The sequence below is a fragment of the Cnephaeus nilssonii genome (genome assembly GCF_951640355.1).
Source record: "Cnephaeus nilssonii genome assembly, chromosome: 14".
Classification (NCBI taxonomy): domain Eukaryota; kingdom Metazoa; phylum Chordata; class Mammalia; order Chiroptera; family Vespertilionidae; genus Cnephaeus; species Cnephaeus nilssonii.
In genome coordinates this window covers 58653021-58673172 of record NC_137085.1, presented here as the reverse complement: position 1 = coordinate 58673172, position 20152 = coordinate 58653021, and the positions used below count along the sequence as shown (strand labels likewise).

Here is a 20152-nt window from a genome sequence, read left to right as displayed (position 1 = left end):
AAAAAGGTAAAGCTTATATAATCCCATGCATAAGGCATTCTGAAAAAAGGCAAAGCTATTGTGAGGAAGAATAATTCAGTGGTTGCCAGGAGTTAGGGATTTGACTACAAAAAGGTAGAAAAAGGAAATATTTTTGAAGTAATGGAACTAGTTCGTATCCTGATAGTGGTGTTACTCAAATCTATTGTATAAATATAAATATAGATATAAATATAAATTTATACACTCTATGTGTTATAACTCATAACACTATATGCTAAAAAATTCACCTATTATATATAAATTTTTAAAAAGCAAATAAATTCTTTCCTCATTATAAACAAATTTTAATGAATAAAATATTTACATTTGTAAGTCTTGTTCCACTATAATACTTTTAGTTTTATTTTAACACTAGAGGCCCGGTGCATGAAATTCATGCACAAGGGGCGGAGGGTGGGTCCCTCAGCCCGACCTGCACCCTCTCCATTCTGGGAGCCCTCAGGGGATGTCCTACTGATGGCTTAGGCCCGCTCCCCATGGTTCTCTGCTCTCTGCGGACGCGCCTGCTTGATGCTGCCACAGGCCCTGGTATCTGCTCCCTGCGGGGCCTGCAGGTTCCTGCTGTCTGCTCGCTGTGGGGGCCCTGCTATCTGCTCTTGGCAAGAGGCCTGCTTGTCCCTTGCTGCGGGGAGGACTAAAATTACTGGGGGACTCCGGTGGGGCTGAGGGGACTGGGCGCCGCCATCTTGTGGCTATGGGCGCCTCCATCTTTGTGACTGAGTGACAGTCAATTTGCATATTCCCTCTTTGTTAGATAGGATCATATTTCATTTGAAATTTAATACTGAACATGTTTCCAAGGACATTCCTTGAGATTAGAAAGTGTCTAATACTCTCATTTCATTCACCTAGCAGTGTACCTGTCACAGAGCAGTAGCTCAAATATACTCGTTAACTAAAATAAATGTTTCACAAAATAACTCCACCCTCCCCCAACAAAGCACTACTATATGATTTAAAGTTTATATCAGTTATTTATCATTCTTTAAAGTTTATTAACCCAAATTTCACTATGTTTAACTAAGTTAATACTGACATTTACAAATGGCTATCACAAATGAATTTAAACAGATTTCAGGAAGGAAAAATTCCACACTTTTAGTAATGACTCTTAGCATTTAATTCAAAGAGCTACCTGTAACATACACACATTGCTGAATGAACAGAATGTTCTAACAGTTCTCTAACTTTCTTAAACAGGCCTTATTATTTTTTCTTTAGTTCTATTTCATTAATGAATAAAATATACCCCAAATAATCCCCACTTATAGCTAAACTCTGTCTGAAGTCTTCTTGAATAGACTAGATTTTGCAACTAAGTAGATCAGGTCTTCTCCACCTAATTCAAAATTAACTTTCATTTATGTAGACAAAAAGAACACTAAAGATTACCAGAGAAAGAATTGATATGTACTACAATATGGATAAATATTAGGAAAACATTATGCAGAGTGAAAAGAGGCTAGTCACAAAGGAACAAAAGTTGTATAATTTCATTTATATGAAATGTCCAACATAGGAAAATCTATAGATACAGAAAGTAGATTAGTGGTTACATAGTGCTGGTAGTTGGAGGGAATGGTGAGTGGAAGAATTGGGGAGATCACAGCTAAGTGGTGTTGGGATTTTAGGGGGGCTTAATGAAAATCTTCTAAAATTTATTGTGATGCACAACTCTTCAAATATACTAAAAGCTATTGAACTATTCACTTTATATAGTGAATTATATGTCTTATGAATTATAACTCAATAGCGCTATTAAAATCATCAAGGAATGTTTCTGGGACAAATCTATAAAATGATTTTCAAGATAAGAGACTATTATTAGCATCGAGAAATTAGCACTAATAGAGTGTAGTACACTTTAAGCGGTAATTGGAAGTATACATTTAAATCTGATATGATCATTTGTTCAAATATTTACAATTACACAGAAAAGATAGTAATCTAAAGTTACATGTGTTATTATATAGTATATAAGATTTTGACTTATAGCTAAGAAAATTCAATATTTAATTATATTATGCCACACATAATGCTATATTTTAGTAATCTAAAAAATATCCAAACTTTCCCCAAAACTGCATGCTCTGAATATCAAAAATTAACTCTAAATGAGAAAATAGTTAAATAGCAAAAGAGCTAATTATGTTGTTCTATCTCCTTTTTGTTTTAAAAAAAAGTGCTCTTTTTTTTTTCCAAGCTGAATATAATAGCCTGTGAATTATAAGATCAAGGAAGCAAACTGTATGTTTTCTAAAATATGAGAATCCTTCATCAAGTTTTATACTTAAGGCAGCTAAAAGACCTATGTGAGGGATCAGCATTAAGCCCAAAGGACAGGCAGTGCACAACAAGAAAGAAAGCAATTCCCTAGTGTCTTTTGCAGGTCACTACCAAGGACCATGTTAGCAGATACATACCAGACCCTTAACAGGCAGTTCTGCTGCTACCAGTAATTAGCTTGGACAGCTCTGGCTCCAAGAGTAGCAGCAAGGCTACACCATAATGAGCTCAACTGGGATTAGCAGGACAGGGCAGGGAACCAAGAGAGCTCAGGCATTCTGCACTGCGTATGTATCTAGGAGATCAAACAAGGATGGCTGGCTAGGTTATCCCCTCTCCACCTCATTCCAAAAATGAAGCACGGCAGTGTCTAAAATACAGGCTAATGAAGAGCGACACCTCCAACAGATGAGAGCCACTTTAATTAACACAATCCCTAGATCATATTATATAGTTGCAGCTAGAGCTAACTAATGTGCAACTTGTTATTGCATTATACATATATATTTTACAAACTAGTTCTTTTTAACATTTTTATTGGCCTAAAAAAGATGATTTCATTTCCAAATTTTCTAAGGCATTTCTCTCAGGGCCTTTAATTCACAAAAACTTTCTCCCAAATATTTATTCTAAGCCCAGATTGTTAAAAAAAAGAAAAAAAAAGAAAAAAGAAACTCACTTTTGAATCATTAGCTCCTGGTTTTCCCTTTTGAAATAGGCCAGTTCATTCCATACAGCATCGGAATCTTCTTGTCGAAGTTGTTGGGGATCTGCTCTCTTTATTTTAAAAATAGGACTGAAATCAGAAAAATAAAGTTGTTTTCTTCCTTATCATATTCAAAGTGCAATAAAAATCCATATAAATATTCCCTAAATTTTAAAAATATCTATTGATCAAACATCTAATTCAAGCTCACTATTTATGGAATGAATTCCCTAAAACCTAAGTACATAGAAATTAAAATCCTGTATCATAATTTCCTAAAAAGTTAAACTGTTATTGTGGAAAGCAAACTTTCAAGCAGATACATGATATTCTATTTTTCTCATTCATTCCACTAGTAATAAAACATACATTGTAAGACTGTCACAGTTTCTAAAAAAGGCTATACTCAATCAAGCTATTATCAGTGAATATGGGAGAAAGTAGTTTTCACACTTCTAGTGACTACTAAAAAGTTAGGTGAGCATCTAAATTATTTTATCACTGCTTTACTGACAAGCAATATGAAACATTTCCCATTCTTCAAAGGAAGAAAATTAGATGTGACAATTAGATCTACAAAACATGCCAAATGCACTTTATGTTTTCATTTTCTGTACATAAACTCTTCGTTTTTATTTTGTAAAAGTGCTGTACTGGCCAATTTAGAAATAGTATTTCTCTATAGAATAGACCAATGTGTACCATCAACACAGCCCTAAAGGATCCATCTCAAAAGATGAGAGGGAAGTAGATTTTCTGTACTCATTCAGTCCTTTGCCCTTTGTTGATACTGTTAACAGGGGAGTCACTTATGACTAACCAACATCTGAACACCTGTTCAAGAGCAATTGAACTGAGACCTCCAATTCATTCAGATAAGCTGCAGAACAAACTGATGGATAGTAAAGATTTTCAAATTACATACTAAGTTTAATTAGTTTTAAGATAGTTAACTATATATGTGTGAACTTCATATTTCTCTGTCTTTCAATTAAAACTTAAATACTTTTTGAGTAATAAATATTGTAACACCAATATTTTATTTATTTAAAATAGTTTTCAATCAGATAAATATGAACAATGAACAATTTTTGCCTTAAGTTATAGCATTTATTAAGCTACACCAATGAAGTAAAAATGTATATAAGAATTCATAATTACTTATGCTAATGATTTCTGCAAATGATAGAAAAACCTGTAGTTATTGCTAGCATATTTCTGTTTCCATTTATTATATTCTCTATTTAAAAATTCACAATAAAGATTTAACTAACAAATAATTTATTTAAAATCAAACAAAAGCCATTAAAACACTTATATGATGCTACTCCATCCCATTTAATATTTAGGGAAATGCCTTTACGAGCTATGTAACTCACATGCCACTGCCTTCTTCCCACTGTTTTAATTGCTCTTTTACTGCCCTGTAGTTGGTCTGTAACATCTGTAGCCTTTCCTTGCGTTTTTCATGGGCATCTCTTAGCTCATCATTTTCTTGGCTCTATAGAACACAAAAAAAAGCAAGCACACAAGTCTGAAGTAAGTATTAGCATAATATTACACATAAAAGGTTTCCTATCAAAATATGAAATTTAGAATAAAATAATATATAAATAAGAATGAATTTATACTACTTATGTAATTTAAGAAAAAAAGCATTCCTAAAATCACAGGATTGCTTGATAAATTTGACTTTCATTGATTTTTTAAAGCTGATTAAGTAATTTCAAATATTTGCTATCAAATTAGTTTTCTTTCCCTGTTGTTAATACATACAAATATTTATTAAGCCAATCTTATAGATGTTTTATTTTTCAACAAAAGGATTTGTCTATATATTAACCTGATTAGTTTGTTAATTATAAGTGCACATATAATTTATGTAAGTGACTTAAATATTCTTCAGCCCATGTATTCATGATTAGTCTGTTATAAGGCACAATAATTACACAAGAGGAAGAAAATCAGTTTGGACCTATGCTAGGAGTAGTACAGGTTAGCCTTTTGGGTTGTACCATGAAGAACTAAAATGGGAAAGCTGGATTTAGTACTCTTGAAGAGGTCATGAAATAGACAAACAAACATTACTCAGTTAAACAATTGTCTTAAATAAAGCACACATGATAAATCTTTATTTTTAGATATAACCACAAAATGAACTTATAAAGGCCAAATTTTCAATTCAGAGGATATATTTATAATACTTATGAGAACTATGTTTCTCAAAGTAAAGTGAGTAAATTCTTGAGTTTTTTTACCCTTGAGAATTTCAAATTTGTTTTTTAAGCTCTCATATTTCTGTATGAAGGAACTTGTATACTTATTTAGCGAGGTCAAGAGGTACTCTCTAATAGTATAGTGAGGTTAGATAGTAGGCACATGGCAGTCAGAAAGATCTGAATTCCATTCCTGAAGCTTTCTCCTGTTAGCTGCATGCATAATCTTAAGAACACTATATAAATTAATTTCATTTCTTTTTCTGTAAAATATACAAGGACAGAGATTTAAATTATGATGACTAAATTAATTGAGCACTGTGATTGCCCTACAGAGGCACAAAGCATAACTCAGCTTCCTTAAGGCTCTTATCATTTAGAAGCCAAATTCACTGTTTCCTTGTCTATCTATTTCTCTTATCAATAGTAAGATAACAGAGAGTTTACATTATTTTATTGCAATTCTACCTGTCTCAATTAGTATAGCTCTTTTTTTCATTCTACTTCGAATAAATGTCTAGGAGGATAACTTCAGTAATTCTATTAAGTAGTTATTAGGAAGTATTTGAGTCCTTTGTGTACCAAGTGCTAAAAAGTAACATGGTTTATATCATAGTTAAAAATCCTGGCTCCTGAATTCATTTTTGTTCATTTCAACTTAAGAACCATATATTAAGAGGCTAAATACAGGGTGTTAAGTGCTGATAGGAGTTGAAGTCCTTTAGCCTCTCACCACTCTGCCTGTCCCCCCTGGGGCTTCACCACATTCTCTTTGTCCAGGGACTATGCATATATGCAAATACCATATATTCTTTGGTTGCTCTCTTCTAATCCTCCCCAAACTCCTCCCCTCTGAGATCTGTCAGTCTGTTCCATTTATCCATGCCTCTGGTCCTATTTTGTTTGTCAGTTTATTTTGTTCTTTAGATTCCACATATAAGTGAGATCATGTGATAGCTGTCTTTCTCTGACTGGCTTATTTTGCTTAGCATAATAATCTCCAGGTCTACTCAGGCTGTCGAAATGGATAAAGACTTCCTTTTTTTTTTTATAGCCGAGTAGTATTCCATTATGTAAATGTACCACAGCTCTTTTTTCCTAGAATGTTTATATAATTCTTATTAAATTATTAAAATCTAAACTATTTAAAATGAAATCAAGTTAGAGATTTGATAAATCAATTTCATGGATATAATATATAATAATTATTTTAACTAAAGGTTCATCCATTAATTTGTGCTTTGATAATGCTAATATTCAACTGTAATACATGGGTTAAATTAATCCTACAGACTATTGTTCCTTTAGCCTACTTCAAAACAGACAGTAAAGTCCTGGCCAGGGAGTTCAGTTGGTTGGAGCATCGTCCCTTACACCAAAAGGTTGCAGGTTCGATTCCCAGTCAGGGCACATACCTAGGTTGCAGGTTCAATCCCAGGTCAGGGAGCATATGGGAAGCAACCAATCAATGTTTCTCTCTCACACTGATGTTTTTCTTTCTTGCTTTCTCTCTCAAAAATCAATAAACACATCCTCAGGTAAGGATTAAAAATGTTATATAAATATAACCTAGTTAGCTAGATAGATTATATATAGTTCAAATAAAAGTTTTTCTTATTTTACTAAAAGAACAGATATATATCAGTCAAAAGTTTTATATATCTCAAAATAAATGTTTATAAAGAATAATCAAAATTCTTTTTTATAATATTCTAAAAAATACAAGTTAAGTGTAGTTTGGATTATGATTATTTAGGTTCCATTTTTACTTATAATAGCTTAAGTCAAAACAATTGCAATTCAGTTGGGAATTATTATCCCCGAAGTTCTTATAACAAAATCAAGTATAAGGAATAAAAAATATATGTAACATCACTAATTACTACATTTTCCTAAGAGGACACACAAAAACATGCAATGGACAGTCACTGAATTAGATCCACTTATTAGATCATTCAATAAAACATTTACTGAGTACCTTTTATGTATTTTGCAATTAAACTAGCTAAACTAGAGGCTCTAACTTCTATGTTTAACTTCTTTGTAAAACAAGTCTAAATAACTAAAACATTAGAAAATAGGAAAGTTGTATCAACTGACTTTCTTCAATGATATATGCAATTTTACTTTGAGTTCGTAAGAATAGAAGGATTCTTAATCTAATCTTCCAGTTGAACAAAGGCTCCTTGACAGGCATAAGACAAACTGAGAGTATAAACACTGTTAATGAAACAGTGGCTCAATCTTCAGGGAATGAGAGTAGGGTTAGTAAAAAGTTTTTTTTAAACTTTCATAAAATGCAAGTATTCCATGGATGTTTAATTTCAGCAGAATGTATAAAGTTCATAAATATGAGAGCATTAAAAAATAACACAAAACTATAATCAGAAGATATATTGATGTTATTAAATGTCATAGAAAAGTACTAATGGAATCAAGTTGCCAAATGCATGAAAGTTAGTAGAGCAGAGATTCATGGCATTTGTGATCTCAAGGATAGTATGAATTTCATAAAGCTCTGATGCATTGCTTTCCAAATTATACTTTGTAAGTTGTTAGTTCACTACATTCATGAAGTCAGGATTTGAAAATGGATGGGATTTTTGTAATAGGTTTCATTGCTTCTATTACTGTTGGCTCTTTTATTACAACACTGGTCACCCATCTTGAAAACTTGTACAACTAGCCACAAAAGAAAACTGAGCAAGAGAGTGTGTTAATATTTTTACAAAACTCAAAACTAGTATTAAAATAATATGCATGACTTACAGCTGATCTAATAAAGACCATCATTTCAATGTATCAAAGTGTATATATGTAAATTAAAAAGCACCCTGGGCCCAATCATTCTCCTTAGAATTGCTTTACAATACAGGTTTTGTTTACCCACTTCTTTTGTTATATGCACTTGATTACAGTACCCATTTTTGACAACTCTTTTACTCCCTTAAAATAAGAAATTCTTCCCTACTAAATGATGACATGCAAAAAAATATTGCTCCCATTTTTGCATTATCTTGCTAATCTGTGACAGAAAACATACATTTGAAATTCATGATTATCATAAATGAACTTGAAAAAGAAATATAGAAAAAGTATAGATGAAAAATAAATGGTCTGAAAATCAATGTTACTTTGAAAAATAAACTTGAAGCCTCATGCAAGAGACCTGTTATTAGATAAAAGAAATAAATTAGTAGAATGCTACTGAGACTTTCTGAAATAAGAAATTAAAGAGGTGGAGGAGAATAGCTCTAAAAATGTCTGAATTGCTCTTTTCCTTCCTGCCAAAGACAAGGGACACAGAATACTAGGGGCAAATGAGTGGAGATCCTCTACTACTAAATGGGATATTTTATGGTTCATTTTATGTGCCAACTTCATTGCCTAGATATTTGGTTAATCATTATTTTTGGGTGTATCTGTGAGGGTGTTTATGTATGAAATTAACATTTAAACTAGCAGAGTAAAAAAGCAGATTGCTCTGCCCAGCCGGTATTGCCTAATGGTTGAGCATCAACCTATGAACCAGGAGGTCACTGTTCCATTCAGGCTCAGGGCACATGCCTGGGTTGTGGGCTTGATCCCCAGTATGGGGCGTGCAGAGGCAGCCAATCAATGATTCTCTCTCTGTGTGTCCCTCTGAAATCAATAAAAATATATATATTTTAAAAAGCAGATTGCCCTTTGTAATGCGATGGGCTTCATCCAATCCATTGAAGGCCTGAATAGAATAAGACGCTGAGTAAGAAAGATTTCTTTCTCTCTGCCTGACTGTCTTTGAGCTGGAACATAGAGCTCCTGCCCTCACACTCAAACTTGGACGGGGACTGGAACTTACACCATCATCTCTCCTGGTTCTCAGGTCTTTGGACAAGACTGGACCTATTCCATTGGCTTTCCTGGATTTCCAGCTTAATGACTGTAGATCTTGGACTTCTCAGACTTCATAATAACATGAGCCAACTCTTTATAGTAAATCATTGTCTCTCTCTTTATATATACATCTCTATCTTTTAGAATAATGATGTCTCATTCAGGAAGATTAAAGGATTATAACCTATTGGTTTTGTTTCTCTGTAGAATCCAGATTAATACAGGATAGAAGCCGTGATATGTGAATTTCAAGAACTATGCAAGAGGAAAATGATAAACTGACTTCCTAAACATGCCAATATCCTGTAATCCCCAAATGTTGACACTAAAACACTAGATTTATCTAATCATTCAGCATGTTCTTATCTAGAGAAAGGATCTTAGTGATAGAAAGTCATCTTTTCTCCTATTGTATAAGTGACTAGCACTTTGCTTGGCTAACTGCATTGCTTAATAAGTTCTGGAGTAAACAGATAAATAGGCAAATAACTCCAGGCATACAAAATTAAGTAAGCTAACTGCTAACAAGCTGAGGTCATAATCCGATTATTTTATTTTGGGCAGAAAAAATAGATAATAATTTTCCTTTATTTGAGAACAGTTTAACTCTGAATAAATAGAAATTAACACAATGTTTAGTGAAAAGGCAAAAAAATTATTAATTGTAGCCATGCCTAACTATACCTCTAAACCATATTTTGTTCTAGACTATATATAATGTAAATCAAACCTTTTTCTCCCTGAGAGTAATCTATATTATATGACAAAGAATCTAAGCTTTAAATGTGCTAGACTAATCATGTGTAAGTTGGGCTTGTCATAGAATATCATAAAACTATTTGAGAATCAATTAAGTGGCAAAATCTCAAATAGTGCAGGCCTTTAGGTAGTAGTAAATGAAGAATGACAAGATTAGCCATATTAAAATCTCAGAAAAATAAAAGTCCTCAATTAACATTGGTTCAATATGCACAACCAACTTCTTCTGAGAAATAGAATTCAGAGTACAACTTGGAAAGTATAAACTCTCAAAGATAAGCTGAAAGGTATATACTTCTTAAACACTGGTAGAATGCCAATTCTAATGTCACATATTCTAAAACAAATTCAATTGAAATGGAAAAAATAATGTATATTTATTTACCATTTTGACTATGTAATGTTTCTGTAAAGGACACTAAGTGGCCTGAGCTAAGTTGTATAGTTGCTAACCCACTTGTCTTCTTGTTTATCTTATATAAAAAAGCACAAGAAATTGCTTTTTAGTTGCTATAGTTCTATTTTTTCCGCTGAGAAACTATAATAAATGTATTTCCAATATTAAGCCAAAATATTCCCAAATAATTTTAAAGTGATAGTTTTCAAATAGCATTTTTTTATTACTTTATGATCCTCAGAAATCTTAAAACAAGACTAACTGATCACACATTTTTATACATATATTTAAATTCAGGGAAGATAAATGATAAGCAGTAATTTGTGAAATGAATGTTTACTTTCTCTATCTTTACCTTTGTAAGGTTATTACTAAAGGAATGATTTAATGTTCACCTTTAGTTGTAGTGCCTTCTCTAAGTTTTCAATCTTTCTTTCAGCTTTTCTCAGCTTCTTTAGCTCCTCTGAGTCTGTGAAAGAGCTCTTTGGGGACAAAGACCTTGAACGTTTCACAGGTGGTTCCTCGAGAATAAAACAAGGACATGGTTGAACTAGTTGGAACACTGGATTATGAAAGACATGCAAAATTCAAGAACATGTAATTTTGAATACTAATAATGAATTATAAAAAAAAAATCCTGCATGGAATACCAGAGAAATAACAAGCGGAATTACCACAGTGCTACTGCTAAAGGTTTCTCTGTGACTCGTTAATGAGAATATTCATTTACATTTACATTGTTTCTTTCAGAATAATGATGTCCCATTAGGGAAGACTAAAGGGTTATAGACTCAGAAATGCAAGAAACCTCATTACAAAGGAGGGGATAGAGGCTGGTCTAATTGCTCTATAAGGGTCCAAGGTTACACTTGATAGGACAACCAGAAACAAGAGGGAAAGGATTTTTTCCCCTTTGAAATAGTTTAACACACTGTGAAGTTGAAGGAACAATATGCTTGAGGAATATAAATACAACAGACAGTAGATCTTATACCGTAATGACCATATGGTCATTAACTATAATGTGGCTAACTAGAGACATGAATGTGTGTTTATATTATGTACAGCTTCATATACCAATCTGGAGAAGGAATATGTAAAAGCAACTATTAAGCTGAGCAACATATTGTTCATACTTACTGAATATCCTTATGAAAGAAAAAAAATTTTGTTAAAAATATGCCTCTTGTTTTCTTGACTTTTGTTAAAAGCAATGAAACAGCAAGTCAATGCATTTTTAAACTTCAGCAATAAAGCAAGTAACCAAATTAGGTCCTGTAATGTTTTCTTTCAATTTTAGGAATGTCTTATTTCACTTAAATAATGCTCAATGCCATGAAAGTACTCCAAAATTGCAAGAAACATAAAATACAGTTATGCTTAAATAAAAAAAGTACATACATCATACATATATACATAAAGCTCATTTTTTCTGAAAATTACTAACATTAGAGGGAATAAATAAAAGTACCACAGAAACATGGATCTAATTTCAAATGCTTTCTTTATTCAGATAATTTGTTCTACTCAGGAAAAAGTGAAAAGAACCAAAAACAATTATCTTAAAATCATGGCTTACTACTTAATAAAAACATTATTTTCTGTTGCTGAACTAACAAGTATGAGAAAGACATGTCTAAAACTTATTTTTAGGGAAATTTTACTTCAATTTTGTCTAGAAATAACATATTTACAATGTGATATTATGAAGTTTTAATATTAGTCAATGTTCAAAGAATTTTTTGCAGCATAACAGGAATATATAATGAATACTACAAAAAGGGAAACCTGAGACATTAATTGACAACAAATATGCTACAAAATTGTTTATTTTTCACTATTGCTATGCCTTTAAATCTCAGTATTTATAACTGTACATATTAATTTAAATTCCATTTAATATTTTATATTCCACATGGGCAGTATTTAAATATAATTGAATGAAAAAAATTAAGATATCTATTTCTTATAATTAAAATTAGAATATTGAGTTAGTGACTATACCACTTTAAAATTATTATGTAGATTAATGTATCTAATAAATGCATTTATCTAATCTACAGATAAATTAATATATGAACATTAATTTATTGCAAAACAGGTATAATAACACTAATATATTTCATTAATTAAAGTAGGAATATATATTCAGTCTTTAAAAAGGGAAAACGTTCTTCTCCCAATTATTTTATTGAATGTTTGGCACATAATATTTTTTAAAAGCAGAGAAGTAAATGTGGCAGTTTGTTTTTTTAAGTTTATTGCTTGCACTGCCAACTTCATTCTGACAAATTCACAAAAATGATAAAAATGTCCCTACCTTTTGTTTCCCTTCAACACTTGTCCAGATGTTCTTTTCTGAGGAACCCTGGTTGATCAATCTGTTCTCTGACAGTTTTTCATTTGCTATTTTCAGTCTCTCCTGTAAATACTCAATTTCAGACTTCTGTGACACCATTAAGGTTTCTAAACTCGATAAAGATGGCCGTTGAAATACCTATTTTAAAAAGCATATTTGCAAATACAATTACAGTTTATATTATTCACATATATGCAAATATTTAAATATAACGTGTCATAATTACTCAGAGAATGAAAATTTCATTTCAATAATAAACTGTAAATCAGCACTAGCTTAACTTCTATCATTCTACAAAACAACCAAAAGTCTGTATAAACATTTTCATAAATAATATTGTCATACAGACTTGCAAGAGAAAAAATTTAAAGCATGGTTGCATGATACACACCACTGACTTATAAATTATTTCAAATTTATGATTATACACATATGTATTTCCTCATGAAATACTCAATCCACCATCTGATCATCAAGAGTTATGCAATACCATGGGATCTAAAACTGGAAAAAGGAAACGAATAGTACTATAGGCCTAATTAGCTTTTAATGCATTATAATTTAATAATAACAATTCAAAGAACTCTGAATTGTTAATATAGTTTATAGTATTCTCTTTTGAAATTTATTCTTATGTCTGTCAGATAAATTGCTAATGGTAAGCACCACATTTTAACAACAAAAATCACAGAAACATTAAGCTTGAAGAAACCTGTTCATGAAAACTAGCATTCTGCAAAATTCTATTGCGATCCTAACTGAATATGCTTGAAACATTAAAATCCATGCATATTTGCTATTTCAAATTAACAACTTCATTTACAAAAATAAAATATACTAACTCTTAGTTAAAACAGTTTTTGTTGATTTCAAGCAAAGTTAAATCTTATGATTCTAATATTAATAATATGGATCGAGTATCCCTGAAAATAATTAATATATATATATGTGTGTGTGTGTATATATATATGTATATATATATATACATATATATATATATATATATATATAGAGAGAGAGAGAGAGAGAGAGAGAGATACATGTTTCCTAAACGATATTCTTTTCTTTTTTTAAATATATTTCATTGATTTTTTACAGAGAGGAAGGGCGAGGGAGAGAGAGTTAGAAACATCGATGAGAGAGAAACATCAATCAGCTGCCTCCTTCACACTCCCTACTGGGGATGTGCCCGCAACCAAAGTACATGCCCTTGACTGGAATCGAACCTGGGACCTTTCAGTCCGCAGGCAAACGCTCTATCTACTGAGCCAAACCGGTCAGGGCCTAAACGATATTCTTAAAGACTATGAGAAAAATATATGTCTAACTTTTCTGAACCAAGAATGCGAAATATTACCCTTTTCTGATTTTTTACTACTTTTTTCTTTTTTTCAGGGATTGGCAACATTTTCCTAATTCTAAGCTGTAATTTTTATAATTAGTGGGAGCACCTATCTGTGATTTATACATTTATATTTCCTTTATATATACATGACCTGATTTGTTTCCCAACCTTTATTCTATCATATTACTAAGCTTTTTCCTCAGTCTTGTTCATATATTGTACCTTTACCACACTTAAAATATAATAAAAACTTATTCTATTACCTTGCTTTGAACATCCAATTAAAACACTTTAAGGCTTTCCTTCCAAATTATAAAGGACTTTGCCCAATTCTTTCATTACCCTTTTAATAACTGTATAACTTTGACTTCTTTTGTTATTCTTCCTATTATGTAACCCAATATATAATGTTTATAAACTATATCATTTTTAGATTATTTTAAATGTTTTCCTTTTTTTGAATTTATTGGGATGACACAGGTTAACAAAATTATAAAGGCTTCAGGTGCACAATTCTACAACACATCATCAGTACACTGTATTGTATGTTCACCACCCCAAGTCAAATCTCTGTCCATCACCATTTGTCCCCACTATAGCCTCCTCTATCTACCGACCCCGTTTCTCCCCCCAGTAATCATATCCTTTTATCGGGATGCCAATCTAAACAATATTCAAAGACTGCCTACTCTTGTCCAGGTTTCACTAAAAAAAAACTATGAAGAATATATCAAATTTCCTATCATTTCCAAAGAAATTTTAATGGTTCAAGATCAAACAAAAATTTAGAATAAAAGAGGAAAATATAACTTAATTTATTGGTATATCCAATAAGCAGTCCTGTGTTTTTTAATAAGTGAGTTTTCTAAGTCATCATTAAATTAAAATGCAATTGATAAAAATGCAAAAAACATAAATATTCAGTTAGGAAGCTGCAATGATAAATAATTCATGAAGACATTAGAAATGGTCCATCAGTAGATATTGTCACTATAACAGTAAAAGACTTCATACTTAGGCAGCATTCCTTCGAAAGACCTCAATAACCAATAACAGAACTTTAAAATTTTAAAAAAATACTATTAAAGAAGCAATTAATCATTTTGAGTTTATTTTTTTGTATGGTGTAAATTGGTGGTCTAGTTTCATTTTTTGCATGTATCTGTCCAATTTTCCCAACACCATTTGTTGAAGAGACTGTCTTGACTCCATTGTATGCTCTTGCCTAACTTTGTGAAATATTAATTGAGCATAATGGCTTGGGTAGATTTCTGGGGACTCTGTTCTGTTCCAGTGATCTATATATCTGTTCTTGTGTCAGTACTAGGCTGTTTTGATTACAGTAGTCTTATAGTATAACTTGATATCTGGTATTGTGATCCCTCCAATGCTGCGGCTATTTGGGGTCTTTTTTGGTTCCATATAAATTTTTGGACTGTCTGTTCTAGATCTGTGAAATATGTCGTTGGTAATATAATAGGAATTGCATTGAATCTATAGATTGCTTTGCATAGCATGGATATTTTAATGATGTTAATTCTATCAGTCCATGGGCACACTTTCTTTCACTTGTTTGTATCTTCTTTATTTTTTCAATGTCCTGTAGTTTTCTAAGTACAAGTCTTTTACCTCTTTGGTAAAGTTTACTCCTAGGTATCTTATTTTTTTTGTTGCTATGGTAAATGGAATTGTTTAGTTTCTCTTTCTGAGATTTCATTATTGGTGTATAAAAATGCCATCAATTTCTGTGTATTAATTTTGTATCCTACTACATTGCCAAATACCTTTATTAAATCTGGTAGTGTTTTGGTGGTCTTTAGATTTTCCTATGCACAATATCATGCCATCTACAAATAATGACAGTTTTACTTCTTCCATTCCAATTTGGATGCCTTTTATGTTTCCTTCTTGTCTGATCACTGTGGCAAGCACTTTCAGTTCTATGTTGAATAAGATAGGTAAAAGTGGCCATCCCTGTCTTGTTCCTGTTCTTAGGGGAAATGGTTTTAATTTTTGTCCTTTGAGTATGATGTTGGCTGTAGATTTTTCATATATGGCCTTTATTATGTTGATATACCATATGATATACCATACTGTATTCCCATTTTGCTGAGAGTTTTTATCAAAAATGCATACTAGATTTTGTAGAATTATTTTTTATGTCTATTGATATGATTATGTGATCTTTGTCTTTAAATTTTTTTATGTGTTGTATCACATTTATTGATTTGTGAATATTGTACTAGTCTTGCATCCCTGGAATAAATCCTACTTGGTCGTCTGTATAATGTATGTAATATATTGCTGGATCTGATTTGCTAATATTTTGTTGAGGATTTTAGCATCTATGTTCATCAGTGATATTGGCCTGTAATTCTAAACTCATAATGGATAAGAGACTTAAATGTAAGCCATGAAACCATAAAATCCTCGAAGAAACTATAGGCAGCAAAATCACAGACATCTCTCGCAGCAATATGTTTGCAGACACATCTCCTAGGGCAAAGCAAACTAAGAAGAAAATATACAAATGGGATTACATCAAAATAAAAAAAAGTTTTGCACAGCAAAAAAAAAAAAAACAAAACAAAACATCAACAAAATGGAAAGAGAACCTACTGTATGGGAGAACATATTTGGCAATGATATATCTGATAAAGGGTTAATATCCAAATTATTTAAGGAACTCATACAACTTAACAAAAGGAAGAAAATCCAATTTAAAAAATGGGCAAAGGCCCTAAATTGACACTTCTCCAAAGTAGAAATACAGATGGCTAAGAGACATATGAAGAAATGCTCAAAGTCACTGATCATCAGAGAGATGCAAATTAAAACGACAATGAGGTATCACCTCACACCTGTCAGAATGGCTACTATCAACAAATCAACAAATGACAAGTGCTGGCAAGGATGTAGAGAAAAGGGGACCCTAGTACACTGCCAGTAGGAATGCAGACTGGTGCAGCCATTATGGAAAACAGTATGGAGTTTCCTCAAAAAAATAAATACGGAAATGCCATTTGACCCAGTAATTCCACGTCTAGGAATATATCCTAAGAGACCTAAAACACCAATCAGAAAGAATATATGCACCCCTATATTGGAAACAGCCCAAATGCCTGAAGTAGAAGTAGATGAGTGGATAAAAAAGCTGTGGTACATTTACACCATAGAATGCTATGCAGCAGGAAAAAAGAAGTATCTCTTACCCTTTGAGACAGCATGGAGGGACCTGGAGAGTATTATGCTAAGCTAAATAAGCAAGTCAGAGAAACACAAGTATCACACGATCTCATTCATATGTGGAATCTAATGAACAACATAAACTGATGAACAAAATAGATCCAGAGGCATAGAAGCATAGAACAGACTCTGAAATTTCAGAGGGAAGGTAGGGGAGGGTGGGTGGGTGGGAAGGGATCAAACAAAGAACTTGTATGCATATATACATAACCCATGGACGCAGACAATAGGGTGGTGGAGGCCTGGGGTGTGTGTGTGTGGGGGGCTATAACGGTTCAATGGGAGAAAAATATATTACATATGTAATACTTTCTACAATAAAGATTTAAAAAATAAAGTAGTGATTAACACAAATTCACATAGAAGCCAGAAATTTAAATAAATAAATAAAATCAATTGTGTTGGTTTTGAAATTACAGCTTTAGAATTTGTGCAATAGACACTGTATAAATATTAAATATATAAATATATTCTTTACTCCTATAAGGACACACACACACACACACACACACACACACACACACATATCCCAGTGTATTTTTAATGTGGTCTTCTCTCCCCTAACCCCCTCTCTCTCTGGCAGCACACCTTTTATCACTTTCCTAGATATACATACACAAGAAGTATTTCAGATTTCTCTTAACACAACCATTTTTTAAAGCATAAGTGAAATGTCACATGACACTCTGCCTTACTTTGAGTGAGTAGAAGGCAATTTGTGTCAGTAGTTATTCTGCTCCAGCTAACTGTTTGCATAGAGGAATGTGACCTACTACTCCCAGGTCTACTAATTTTTCAAAAGAAGCGAGGAATTTGGATTTCTAAGGGAAATCTCCTAATTTTAAAATATTGGCCAGACTCAATTTATGATTACTGTATTTGAAGAACATGGTGGTGAGAGTATAAACTGCTACAAATTTCAAGGGAAATTTTAAAATATGCATCAACACAAATGAAAATGTATCAAGTATTTAGTTTAGCATTCTAATCATGCTGAGGGTTGATACAGACAAATATAAATGATAAACAGTTAAGTGAAATAAGCAAGTCACCAAAGATTATATATAGTGTATAAAAATAGATTTCAGCAAATATGCATTGGAAAAAATGTTATAGTGTTATTTCTGAGAGAAGGGATTATATGTGAATTATTAGTTTCATATTATTAGTTTTCTGTAAATAAAAGGAATTAAAGTTCCATATTAAAAAAATAAATATATGACCTGGTTGGTGTGGCTCAGTTGGTTGAGGGCTTTCCCATACACCAAAAGGTTGCCGGTTTGATTTCCAGTCAGGGTACACACTCAGGTTGTGGGTTCAATCCCCAGTTGGTATATATATATAGGAGGCAATTGATCAATGTTTCTCTCTCACATGGATGTTTCTCTCTCCCTTCCTATCTCTCTAAAATCAATAAAATATTTAAAAATAAATGGTAAGTATAGATAGGAAAAATATAAATAAAAGTTGCTCTATAAGCTCATCTCTCAAAGTACACTAATGATAAATTTGGGATTGTTACTTAGAATTAAAAAAGAAGAACCACCATTGTAATTATGCCTTTTAACCTGCTTTTTTAAAAATATATAATTTACTTTTAGAACAATTTTTATAATTACAGGAAAAGTTAGTTCTCCTAAACCTCCCACTCTCACACACCCAGTTTCCCTTATTATGCACCTCTAAAATTAATATAGTACATTAATAAACCAATATTCACACATTATTTTTAACTGAAGTTGATAGCTTATTATTTTTCTAATCTCCTTTTCTGTTCCAGGATCCGATCCATAATACCATAATACATTTAGTGTCAAGTCAGCACCTCTTGACTGTGATAATACTTATTTTTACATCAGTGACAGTTTTGAGTATTATTATTCAGGCATAATTTAAGATGCCCCAGCTATTACAATTTGTCTATATTTTTCTCATGATTAGAATGAGCTTATAAGTTTGAGGGAGGAAGATCACAGAAGTAAAGTGCCATTTTCATCATATCGTATAAAAGGTGCATACTATCAACATAATTTGACTGTTGATACTGACTTTGATCACCTGGCTAAAGTAGTGTCTGTCAAGTTACTCCATTGTTTAAGTGACTCTTTCGTCCCTCATCCATACAATACTCTATTAATCTGCTTTTTAAACTTAACAATTATATGTATAATTATAATAAATATAATAATATATTTGAGTATATATGTATACTGCCATATATCCTTATTTATCCTTATCTTTTTTAAGTGCTATTTTTACAGGCTTAGTAAAATCAAGACAACCAATCCCCTATGTCTGTGGAAGTTTATTCTATCTGTTGCCCTTAAAATCCTATCAAGACAACCAATCCCCCTTGTCTATGGAAGTTTATTGTATTTGTTGCCCTTAAAATCTTACTCTTTGAAAAGCTAACTCTTCTTGCTAAGAATTATTAGTATTTTATAAATAAACTATTTTTCTCTAATATCAAAAATCCTGTGCACTTTTCAGTTACAGTATTGGAAGATAATGGTGTGGTGCTAGACCATACTTAATCAGCTGAGAAATGATCAGTGAAGGAAGTGTTAAAATACCTCCAATTGGAACTAATCTCTTTAAACTGACCATTATTAAGGCATAATTACTTTTTCACATTGATCCACATAAGTAATTTTGATCAAAAAGTCCTGTAGAAGATACAGAGTAGAAGGAGAAGGAACAAAAGACTTGAAGTGGTGTGCCAATTACTATGTATAAAAATTAAATATCCAATCATGTTGCACTAAATTCAAACAACATTGTATGGCATTAATACACTAGAGGCTGAGGAAATACTGCTTAATAAATAGAAAAAATTCAAAGCTAAAACAGTTGCAAATAATTGTAAGTTCAATTGTTTTGTCTTACTAGTAATTTTAAATTAAATATATTAATTTGTTTC

General features: G+C 31.9%; 1 protein-coding gene across 2 annotated transcripts in view; it reads right to left on the bottom strand.

The window, feature by feature from the left end:
* The window catches only part of CNTLN (centlein), a 269920-nt gene that overhangs the window by 110075 nt on the left and 139693 nt on the right, over window positions 1–20152 (bottom strand). For both annotated transcript variants that reach the window (XM_079789996.1, XM_079789997.1), the window contains exons 9-12: window positions 12603–12779; window positions 10678–10803; window positions 4414–4535; window positions 3008–3124 (exon numbers count right to left, since the gene is read on the bottom strand). In XM_079789996.1, the coding sequence (XP_079646122.1) occupies window positions 3008–3124; window positions 4414–4535; window positions 10678–10803; window positions 12603–12779 (542 nt within the window). The remainder of the gene's footprint in view (window positions 1–3007; window positions 3125–4413; window positions 4536–10677; window positions 10804–12602; window positions 12780–20152) is intronic.